At 40.3% G+C, this 12,391-nt stretch overlaps 1 protein-coding gene across 15 annotated transcripts in view; it reads right to left on the bottom strand.

The window, feature by feature from the left end:
* Positions 1-12,391, bottom strand: part of NFYC (nuclear transcription factor Y subunit gamma) — a gene marked incomplete at both ends in the record, with an annotated part of 64,959 nt that overhangs the window by 34,759 nt on the left and 17,809 nt on the right. For 12 of the 15 annotated variants that reach the window (XM_080690649.1, XM_080690651.1, XM_080690652.1 and 9 more), the window contains one exon: positions 2,359-2,463. In XM_080690649.1, the coding sequence (XP_080546775.1) occupies positions 2,359-2,463 (105 nt within the window). Of the gene's footprint in view, positions 1-2,358; positions 2,472-12,391 lie in introns of those variants that run through there. The other 3 variants (XM_080690650.1, XM_080690642.1, XM_080690654.1) reach the window with 2 other exon arrangements.

The raw sequence follows: 12,391 nt of genomic DNA, 5'->3' as shown, positions 1-12,391 counted from the left end.
ATAGCTCGGAGGCAGAATGGCCCTGGGTTCCATCCCCAGTACCAAAAAAAAAAAAAAAAAAAAAAGGGGGTGTAGATTTTGTTATACATTTTTCCTATAACAAACAAAACCCAAAGCCCAACAAAATACAAAAAAGTTAAGTTTAAACCTCCAAAGTTCCTCTGGCCATCTGCCTAAACCTAGACGTATGTCTCTGAGCTCAAGCCGGAGCTCACACTTGCTATGCTGGCCTAGTCAGCCACAGCCCAGGAGGTGCTAGAGGTGGCACTGAACACAGCACCAAAACCCAGTAAGTTTAATTAACCATTGGATTATCGTCCCAAAATATGAGCAAAACATCTCAATTTTTACTTACAGTGTCTTCTCTCTCTTCTTTTCTGAGATAATACAAATAACTACTACCTGAGGCTTTTGGAGCACAACAATGACTTTTCACTGGAAATTCAAGCTGAACACTGAAAGGCCAAGCCAAATTCAACTGCTGAAAATCCCTCGTGTAAACAAACAGCATCATGGGTACATTCAAAATATAAAATTAGTTTTTATCCCTGAAGTCAGTCAGCATGTATCACAGTGAGAAGTTGGCTTGTTTATTTCATTCATTACTTGTTTACAGTCTGTCTTATCACATGTTTCCAAAGTGCAATGATTTTTTCAGCTTGGTGCACTACTGGATCCACAGAATTCAGCACAGCCGCAGCTAAGTGCAAAATAAGTATTGGCCACTAAATCTAAGGAATTGCAACGCGAGCGCCATATCCTGAAGGAATCCAGTGTCAACTCTGCCAGTACACTGATACCTCCAGGGCAGGAATGACACATTCAACACAGGGAGCTCCTCCAGTATGTGCTAAAATGACACCAAATGGAACAAGTCTCCATTAAGAAAATGACTCCAGTTCTAATCTGCCTTACCTTTTGCTCTCACTATCATACCACACACTGTACTTCTACCCCCAAGCCTCAACTATTCCTACAGGAACTCCTAGCACTCTGATCTTGCCATTTCTCTAAACACAAGGCCTCCCCTCTGGGCTAACCTGCCTACTCATGTCTTCATGCTGCTCAAGATGTACTCGATATATTCTCCCAAACCGGGCGTGGTGGCGCACACTTGTAACCCCAGCATTCGGGAGGCTGAGACCAGAGGATCTCGGTTCGCAGACAGCCTCAACTACTTAGTGAGGCCCTCTGTAACTCAGTGAGACCTGGTTTCAAATTAAAGAATAAAAAAAAATAGGGCAGGGGGTGTATTTCAGAGGTCAAATGCCCCTGGGTTCATCCCCAAACCCGCCAAAAAAAAAAAAAAAAAAAAAAAAAAAAAAAGGGCAGGGGGTGTGGCTCGGAGGTAGAATGCCCCTGGGTTCCATCCTCAGACCCGGAAAAAAAAAAAAAAAAAAAAAAAAAATAGGGCTGAGAGTATAGCTGGGAGGCAGAATGCCCCGGGGTTCCATCCCCAATTCTAAAAAAAAAAAAAAAAAAAAAAAAGATATGCTCTCTCATCCTTTCAATCTGGTGAATGCTCTCATATTCCAAGAGCCAACAAACATTTGGCCTTTACTTGATGCCTTCCCTAACTCGACTGAAAGAAATACACTACGCACTCCTTACTCCCATAACACCTTGCCTTTTACTGCATTGGGACTCATCACTATGCCCCAGTTAAGTATTTAAAAATACTTCCTAACTAAATGACTCTGGTTGTAATTACAAGATTGGGCCAGGATTGTATTTGATTCTTCTAAGTCAGTGGCTCTCAACGGAATAATACTAGTGCAAAATGATAGCCCAAAAAGACATTTTCCAATGTCTGGAGACATTTCTGTTTTTCACAAATGGGGAAGGGTGTTAATGCATCTAGTAAGTAGAGGCTAGGATGCTGCTAAATATTCTACAATACACAGATTAGCCCTCACAACAACAAATAATTACATAGCCCAAAATGTCAATAATACCGCTGTTGAGAAACTCTAATCTTTTAATACCTTGAAAGAGTGCCTGGACCACAACAGTTCCAGAAATATGGCAGGACCATTGTGTTAGGCCTAAAAAATAAGATATAGCTACTTCAAGATAAAGTAGATATATATTGAAAAAATATATATACACTTTTCTCCCAAAAGATATGCCTCACTGTAGCTTATCTCCAAGTCAAAGTATCTACTACATACCCATGTACCTAAGGAAAGCCACTAAGATATAAAGGAAACCCTTGTAGCCATCTCACATAAGCTGTATTTTCATTTTTCCATACACAGGTCAGAAATTTACTATGCCTTTATAAAAGTGCTTAAAACTAAAAAGTTTTAATCTTAAGTTTCTGTTAATCATCTTTAGAAGTTCTTCATTCTTCCTTACCACTGTTAAATTCCGGATTTCTTCCATGACGCGAGGCCAGAAGGACTGGAGGCTTTGCTGGGCGTCACTGCTGCCGGTACCACCAAACCCTCCTTCTGTGGACATTTCGATAACTGAAAACACACACAGACATGAAACACATTAGAAATAGCAAAGCCAGGAAAGAAAAAGAAAAAAAAAAACAAAGGTTTGCTGTCTGTATTAGTCATTTATCTTTCTTTGTGGATATTTTTACTAAGCCATTTAATTTTTCAGTTTGGTGAGAAATATATTTGTGTTAAAGACATTTCTGGTACAGAGTTAAATCTTAGCAAGAACATTTGGAAGAAAGTTTTCCCTTCGACTTATGTTATATAATCAAGTAGCAAATGAAAAGTTGCTAGATAGCCAAACTTAAAATCCTAATATGAATCACAATCTATAACTTCTTGTGGGGACGGGGAAAACACTGTTGCCCTAGTCTAGTCTATAATTTTCAATGACATTTCTTTCAAAGCCTTTTCAAGTTCTCCATGTCTCTTCATACTTTAAAAGCCATAAACTACAGCAAATATATTAAAAGCTCCCAGTGATTAATACTGAGCAGGAATGTAAGCACAAAACCTTAAAATAAAAACAAGGGCCAAGTTTCTTCTTTTGTTTTAGACACTGTGGCCCCACTTCTCTAGAGCAATCAATTATTATTACCTCTAACCACAGCCAAATCTGTCCCAAAAGACAAAAAAAGTGCAAAACAGCAGGGCACTAACTGAAAGGGTAACATGAAGTCTGAACTGAAACTACATATTTCCCAATTCTTTCCTAATCTGATTCTTGTTTTGTGACAAAGGCAAACAGCAAATCAACAATTATAAGCTTTGATATAGTTGAAGCAATGGCCAATTAAAATTAGGACAGAGAGCAGAGGGTCCAAACCCATATTTGGTCAAGTGCTTTGTGATGGAGGAGAAAAGATGACTATGAATCCTCACATTAAGAGCCAAGTGTGGTGGTACACGCCTATAACCCCAGTCCTTGGAAGGCCAAGACAGGAGGATCACAGGTTCAAGGACAGCTTCAGAAAGGTAGCAAGAGGCTGGAAGTGGTGGCGCATGCTTGTAATCCCAGCATTCAGGAGGCTGAGACCGGAGGATCGCAGTTTGCGGACAGCCTCAGCTACTTAGTGAGGCCCTCTGCAACTCAGTGAGACCCTGTTTCAAAATAAAGAATAAAAAATAGGGCAGAGGGTGTAGCTCGGAGGTCAAATGCCCCTGGGTTCCATCCTTAGAGTGGGAAGGAGGGAGGGAGGGAAAGGGAAGGGAAGGGAAGGGAAGGGAAGGGAAGGGAAGGGAAGGGAAGGGAAGGGAAGGGAAGGGAAGGGAAGGAGAGAGGAAGGGAGGGCTCTCAGCAACCTAGTGAGACCCTGTTTCAAAAACAAAAAGGACTCAAGGTGGAGTTCGGAGGTAATACTGCCCTTGGGTTCAATCTCTAACGCCACAAAACTTTTAAAAACCTCCAGATGGCTTAAAAGCTTATCTGGCAAAGAGTTAAATGCAAGAAATAGTTTAAACACAAAGAATGAAAAAGTTGTGATCTCTTAAGAAATTCTCTTCCAGAGAACTATTTGAAAAGGTTTAACATGCCAGTGACAATGCTGGCAGAAAACTTAGTCAGTCATTCAGAACTAATTCTGAGGGGCTGAAAGAAAAGCCCCTCAAACCAGGTGTCACATGACCAAATATACAACTTTCCAGGCTCCATGCAGATACATGGTGGGCTGATAAATCTAGGTTTATTTAGCCTGCAAGAATGTTTGATTCACTCTTAAATGTTTGCTGGGATTGTCTGATTGCCTCCCCTCCCCTTTTGTTCTGTTCTAAAGAAATTGATGAAAGAAAAGAAATGGAAGGAAAATAAGAGTACAGTCTTCAAAGCAGATTTTACTCTGGTATAAAGACATTAGTGGGTGATGATATACTGAGTAAAGTTTTGCAGCCAGCCTCATCTACTTAGTGAGGCCCTCTGCAACATAATGAGTCCCTGTTTCAATATAAATAATGAAAAATAGGGCTGGGGGTGTAGCTCAAAGGTAGAATCCCTTAATCCCCAGTATTATAAACATACACAAAAAAGTACAAGTCAATAATTATGTCATATATACATAGGATGTGAGTGCAGGCTACTTTATATTAAACTCAGGGCCACTCTACTCTGAGCTATACCCCCAGCCCTATTTTTTTTTTAAACAGGGTCTTGCTAAATCACTGCATGTGGCCTCAAACCTGTGATCCTCCTGTGTCAGCCAACCAAGTACTAGGCTTACAGGCGTGCACCTCACAGCATGTCCTTGATATTTTATTGCATAAGAAGAGTCTAGGGCCAAAAATAGACACTAGGAGATATCCAGGCCCATCCTGCTACTTGGGATGCACAATTTCTCTTTAATCTCTGCTCTACCCCCACAACTCTACCTTAAGTGGCCATCCAGATTAAGTTAGAGTGTCTACCTCTCCAGTTTGGAAAATTGGCTTACCAGTAAGGCAGTCTTTTCCATCTTTGGAAAGTTTTAAGTATTTATTATTCTTTACATTAAGTTTAATTTACAAGCAAAGTTTCATCTGAGCTTTGGATTTAGTCACAGCCTTTATGATTTTTCCATCCAGTAACCTCTTATAAATTTCAAGCTTCAAAAGACAAAAGGTACTCTCCCTATTTGGGACACCAAATTCTCCTATGAGGAATCAAAAAGGTTCAGAACATGTCTTCTAGCATCTTTGCAGAGTGTAACAGTTTATCAGTATAAAATGCTGTGAATTCCTGGAAAAGGTAAACACTTCCATTCAAAGGCTTTCCCTAAAGCAGATGCACTCTTTGCATGGAGTTTTAAGAATGAGACTGAGTCAGGTGCACTGAGAGGTGCCTGTAGTCCCAGCTGCTCAGAAAGCTAAGATGGAAGTTTGAGAGCAGCATGAGCAACACAGTGAGACCTAATGTAAGGTGATGATAATAATAAGGATAGGCAGGGCAGGGTGGCGCACGCTTGTAATCCCAGCACTTGGGAGGCTGAGACAGAAGGAACGCACAGGTTCAAAGCCACGGTCAGCGACTGAGTGAGGCTCTCAGCAACTTAGTGAGACCCTGTTTCCAAATAAAATATAAAATAGGTCTGGGAGTATAGCCTGGAGGTAGAAAGGCCCCTGGGTTCCACCCCAGTACCACACACACACAAAAAAAAATGATATTAATTTCAAGCAATGTTTGAAAAACTCATGTTCTCAGTATTTACTCACTGAGGCATGATTTAATATTGAAATAATAAAGTTTAGTTGTAAACACAAAATAATTTTGCTGGCTAAATACCCCAACAAACTAAAAGCAACCTTAATCATTACATCTTGCCCCCCCACCCCAGTACTGGGAATGGAACTCAGGGGCATTCTATCTCTGAGCTAGAGCTACACCTCCAGCCCTATTTTTTTTTTATTCTTTATTTTGAAACAAGGTCTCACTGAGTTGCAGAAGACCTCACTAAGTAGCTGAAGCTGTCCATTAACCACGATTCTCCTGTCTCAGCCTCCCAAATGCTGGGATAACAAGTGTGCGCCACCATACCCAGCTTAATCATTACCTCTTATTTGAGTGACTAATACATTAATTGCAACAGCACTGATTTTGCTATAAAAGTACCTGATTTATAACATCTATGGACCAAAGAAAGCATGCTAGGTCAGCTGGGTAATGAGAAAAGACACACATTTAAAAGCACACACCGGTAACCCCAGTACTTGGGAGCCGGGACAGAAGGATCACAGACTCCAGGACAGCCTCATTAAGTAGTGAGACTTCCAGCAACCTAGTGAGACCCTGTTTCAAAAACTAAAAATAAGATAGGGCTGGGCTCAGCCCACAAAAAATAAAATGAGATTTATTCCAAGATTTAGACAGTTGCCATCTCTATCATCGGATGAAGCTATTATATAAACTTAAACAAAACTGTTTTTTAACCAAGCCACATTAGTGAAGATCACTTTTGAAAAATGCAATATAGAATTTCCCAGATTTAATTCATTATTAATATTCAATATATTATTCATGTTCACTAATTACTTTATAAATACTTGAATAAGATTGCCTGTAGAGTTAAGGACATGCTGAAGTACTGAATAACTGTTACTAGAAATAATATCAATTCCCAGTAACTATTAATTTAACTGCTTTTAAAAAAAATCCCCGCGCTTGGGAGGCAGAGAGAAGAGGATCACACAGGTTCGAAGTCACCCACCCACGCTGGCTTAAGAGACCCTGTTTCCAAATAAAAAGTATAAAATAGGTCTGGGAGTGTAGCCTGGAGGTAGAAGGGCTTCCAGGAACCCCAGTACCACCAAAAACAGAAAAACAAAAAAATAAAACAGTTTGCTAGCTGGGTGTGGTAGTGCATGCTTTAATCCCAGTACTTGGGAGGTGGAGATAGGAAGATTGCATGTTCTTGGTCAGCTTTAGAAACTTTGGCCCCTCTGCAAATTAGTGAGATCCCATTTAAAAATAAAAATACCATAGTGCTAAGGTGTAACTCAGGTAGAATACTCCTGGGTTCAATGCCCAGTGCCCACCCCCCCAAAAAAAAATTAAAAAAAAAAAGTTTGCTTTCCAAAGCTACAAAGGAAGAATCAAAGTCTACCACAAAAACATGGTTTCTCCAATAGTCAACTTCACTGCCATCTCTACAAAGTTTTCTCTCTCTCTCTGTGTGTGTGTGTGTGTGTGTGTGTGTGTGTAACACACACACACACCAGGGATGGAATCCAGGGGCATTCCACCTCCAAGCTATACTCTCAGCTCTATTTTATTCTTTATTTTGAAACAGAGTCTAAGTTGCAGAGGGCTTCCTAAGTTGCTGAGGCTAGCTGCAAACCTGCAATCCTATCTTAGCCTCCCATATACTGAGGTTACAAGCATGTGCCACTACACCTAGCACAGAGTTTTCTTTCAAACCCTCATCTGGAAGTGGTAACTCCAATGAACCTTCAGAACCTGGATCCACTGCTCTCCTTCTGCCCTTATACATTACCTGTATTATCATTATTTACATTTATGTCTTATCTATGTCCCTTCTTGGTGTACAAGCTCCCGAGTATGATTAATCTCGGGGTCCTGATGCACTTCTCAGTAAAGGGCAAAAGAGTCACCAGGCATGGCTCTCTGGGAAGACAGGCAGCTTGGCAAGCTCGACCCGGAAAGAGACTTACTGGGATTGCCTGAACAAATAACGGAAATGGTTACAGGACGCTCAGAATAAATGAGGCTCTCTCTGAGCCTTTAAAGCAAGGACTACAATCAGAAATCCACCTGAAACTGACCTGAAGTATATTTAAGATAAAGGAATGATACACACACACACACACACACACACACACACACACACACACACACCAAGAAAGTCCTGGAAGTTGCCAAGTAAAGTAATAGGCTGTAAACATGGAATGTGTGCCATTCCCAAGTATAAATCTTGAAAGTCAGAACCTTTTCAGAAAGGTAACCAGGATAGAGGGGCAAAATTTGAAAAATGAATGACAATGGGTTAAGGAGAAAGAGGAGATTAAATACCTGTCTGGCCACCCACTAGTGAAAAGACAAGAAGAAAATCATGGAGAAAGATGATTCAACAGATCACTTGAGAGTATGTAATCTAGTTATCAGTCATTATCAGGTACTCTTCATTTTTCTTAAGAAATAAAAAAAAAAAAAACTAAGCAGGTTTTAAAACAGCCCCAAAGCAGAGCGCTCCTCTTTTAAGAATCTCCTGCAATCTTTCAAGCTCTTGCTCTTGACCATGCTCACCAAATCTTCCCTTAGTGATATATCGGGCATGTAAAAGATACATCAAAATTACCAACCTCATATATCAAAATTACCAAACCTCTGGTTTGATTCCCAGCACCACTTGAAAAATTAATAGCTGGGCATGGTGGTACACACTGTAATCTAAACATGTGGGAGGCTGAGACAGGAAGACACAGGATCCACACCAGCCTCAGCAACTTAGCAAGATCCTGTTTCAAAATAAAAGGACTGGAAGTATAGCTCAAAGACTGAATAACCCTGGGTTCAATCCCCAGTACCCCCAACCAAAAAAATAAATAAATAAAAATAAAAATTAGCTTCATAAAAATACAAAGAAAGTTAAGGCTTTACTACAATATTTAGTCTGGTTTCCAATACCATTAGGCTTTAGCTCTCTATTCCCTGGCATGTACCTCATTCTCTACACCAAAGTTCTTTATAATATGCCTAAGCCTATAATACAGTTATGTGAGGTAAGACCAAACAGATGTAGCTGGCAGATAATATCAAAACTCTAACATCTTAGTCAGGCGTGGTTGCACACCCTTGTAATCCCAGCATTTGGGAGGCTGAGACAGGAGGATCATGGTTCTCAGACAGCCTCAGCTACTACTAAGTGAGGCCCTTTGCAACTCAGTGAGACCCTGTTTCAAAATAAAGAAAAAAAAAATAGGGTTGGGGGTGTGTGGTTTGAAGGTAAAATGCCCCTGGGTTCCATCCCCAATACCACACACACACACACACACACACACACACACACACACACACACAACTCTAACATCTTAACTATTAGAGCTTAACTTTTTTCTGTAGAAAAAAGACCACAGGAAGCTCCCTTAAAATAAAGCCCAATTATTGACCAATATTGTATCCTCTTAAAGTACTAGACGCTGGGCATGATAGTGGACACTTATAATCCCAGTACTTTGGAGGCTAAGAAAGAAGGATCACAGGTTCAAGGGCAGCCTCAGCAAGTAGTGAAACTCTCATCAGTTTAATAAGATTGTTTCAATAAAAATAAAAAATGAGGCTGGAGGTGTGGCTCAGAAATAGAATGACCCTGAGTTCAATCCCTAGTATCAAATAAAAAAAGCACTAGAGTTAACCCATTCTGGGCTACAAGTTTTACCTAAAAACAATATTCTCACTATAAAATTCAAACAAAAAAATTTTAGCCCAGTATTGACTGAGAAACAATCCATTGGACCATCATTTCCTCCTAACAGTCCTCAATCCAACTTGCACGGCTGTAAGCCTTTAGGCCTTTTGGGATATGAGGGTCACCAACCATTCCTATGCCCTCAACTTAACATATATATCAACAAATATCTCCCTATGTTCAAAGCACCCACCTTCTTTATCCCCTTCTTACTTCAATATGGGGGGGGGGTTGAACCCAGGAGTAGTCTGCCACTGAACCACAGTCCCCTCCAGCCCTTTTTATTTTATTTCACAAAGTTAACACATGATGGCTTTGAACCTGTGATACTTCTGTAACAGCTTCCCAAGTACTAGGATTTACAGGTTTAAGACACCATGCCTGGCTTGACTTGAATTTTGATCAGTCTTTGTTACTGTCATAAGAATTTTACATTCCAATACTGCTCTGGAATTCACTGAAGCTATCAGTCCTGGATTTCTTCATTTGAATCAGCTAAAATTGTCAGGGTGTTGTATTTAAAATGGTGAATGAAAGATGATGAAGAATGTTAATATGAATAAACAGATGGATAAGGAAGCAAGGGGTGGGATTTAAGCCAATTTGTGCTTGCTGGTTTAGATATTCTTTCAAACTATAAAGACAAGTGAAAACTAAATTTGAGGACTGAGACATCTGAAACAATTTCATCCAACAACTTAGTTCTTCTGTCTATACAGATGGACCCTAAGACATATGCTATTTTTCAATCAAAATGGCTAAAAGCATTTCAAGTCTTAAGTTCTCCATAATAAAACCCACCTCAAACTGACAATTTCAAAAAGAAAAAAATAACACTACTCTGGAAATTAGAAGACCTGTATTTGTACAGTGGAGGCCTTCAGCCAGTCACTCCACTAAGCCATTCCTACAGCAATAAACACTGAAGATGGATGTCAGAGGGCTGTGGTCTGGTGGGAAAGCCCCACACACTTAACTTATTTAGGATGTGAATACATGAATGAATACAAGAGAAAGTAGGGTAATTGTATAGAAAAGAGGGTTCCAAAGTCTTTAATTAAGCTAATCTAAGGCTTGTACTTAGTGCAAGAAAGCACTAAGCCTGCTGCCAGAAACCTTATTACTGAAGTTTTAAACCCTTCCATAGCTGGGTACCACCTGGTCACACTTACTGGCAGATATTACATAGCCCTCACTGCAAACATGAATGATATAGGCTACTTTCCCCAACTCTAAGGTCAAGTTCAACATTTGCTGTCTGTCTCAAGCATGTGTTATTGGCACATGCTTGTAATTCCAGGACTTGGAAGGCTGAAATAGGAGGCCTGCAAGTTCACTGCCAGCCTCCGCAACTTAGTGAAGGCATCTACAGCTTAGTGAGACCCTGTTTCAGAAAGAAAAAAATAAAACTGGGGGTGTAGCTCAAAAGTAGAATGCCCCTGGGTTCAATTGATCTCCAGTAAAACACACACACACAGTAAGCTGAGTCTGGCCCCTCTGCCCCACAGAAATAAATCTTAATCTCTTGTCCCCCCAGTCTAATGAGAGCAAATAAATTCCTGCAGCAAGAATGAAGAGTAACTGGTTTTTCAGGCCCCGAAACTGCAAGGGAATTCTGATATAAGCTGAAGACAGAAATAAGTTCTGTAGCCTAACTAACTGAATTGTAGAACAAAAAGGCATTTTGCTTTCTAGGTCCCTTCTGATATGTACACATAACCTCTTGCTCAGGTCCTGGCAATACTCTGTGTTTGGGGGTCCAGGAGAAGTATGATTTTGAAGAATACTTCAAAATGCTAACCTAGAGCCTTAGAATATATAAATTACTCATTTCATAAATTACTTTTAATTGGTCTTCACTTAGCTACATGATTAATTTATCAATATCATTCCAATTTTATACATAAGGTTAAAGACTGCGTACCTTAAATTACTTGCTTAAAGCCACAATAAATAGTGGAGTTAGCAATGTAAAACTTCAAAAATTTTGTTCTTAGTATAGCTTGTTCACCCTCACTTTTTACAGTTTTAAGCTGTATGTATGCTGAAACTATTCAGAGAGAAGAATAGTCTCAGCTTGGATCACTGAATCAAATCCTTGGTCCAAACCATATTTATCCACCTGCTCCCAACGTCCCTGTGGCAATCATAAAGACGCTAATGGCACTATCTGGTCACGTAAGTGGCCCTCTCTCACTTCTCCCTTTCTCTTTCCATGCTTCACCACTCTTCTTTTATCCTCTATGTCTCTAGGCAGGTCAGTGGCACCTCAGCCTTGAACAGTGGGGGGCAGTAAAGTACAAGGCAAAACAAATTTTAAAAATGTAACAGATCTAGGGGCTCTTACTCTGGCTATGTTCATGATGGTGGGTAAATCACTCCATTTCTTAGGGCTACTGTTTACAACATACAAAGGGGAAAATTCATGTTAAAAGAACTAAAAAACACTGAGCTGCATATACTTGCAAGATGGCATCATATCACCATTGCTGCTCAGGGGTGGACAAGACACCTTCTCCTGGCCTGAAGAGTTCTCAACCCCCTTTGAGTATTATCGCAACTGACCCAACTAACTTCCCTCTCTCATTTAGGCTACTTATTTTGTTTATATTTCCTTTAGCAAGACATGATGGCAAACGCCTGTAATCTTAGTACTTGAGAGGCTGAGACAGGAAGAATGCAGGTTCAAGGCCTGCTTCAGCAATTTAGTGAGACCCTCAGCAATTTAGTGAGGGCCTGTTTCAAAAGGGAAGAGGTTTGTTTTGTTTTGTTGTGGGTTTTTTTTTTTTTTTGTGTGTGTGTGTGTGTGTGTGCGTGTGTGTGTGTGGCACTGGGGATTGAACTTGGGCATTCTACCCCGGAGCTACACTCCCAGACCTTTTTTATTAATTCTTTATTTGAAAAAAGATTCTAAGTTGCTGAGGGCCTCACTAAGGCTGAGGCCTGGCTGCAAACCTATGATCTTCCTGTCTCAGCCTCGTAAGTACTGGGATTATAAACATGTGCCACCATGCCTGGCTGGGGGTGGGGGAGGACTTTTTTAAGGGGTTGGGA

This window comes from Muscardinus avellanarius (assembly GCF_963383645.1).
Source record: "Muscardinus avellanarius genome assembly, chromosome: 3".
NCBI lineage: Eukaryota > Metazoa > Chordata > Mammalia > Rodentia > Gliridae > Muscardinus > Muscardinus avellanarius.
This window is presented reverse-complemented; position numbering and strand designations above follow the sequence as displayed.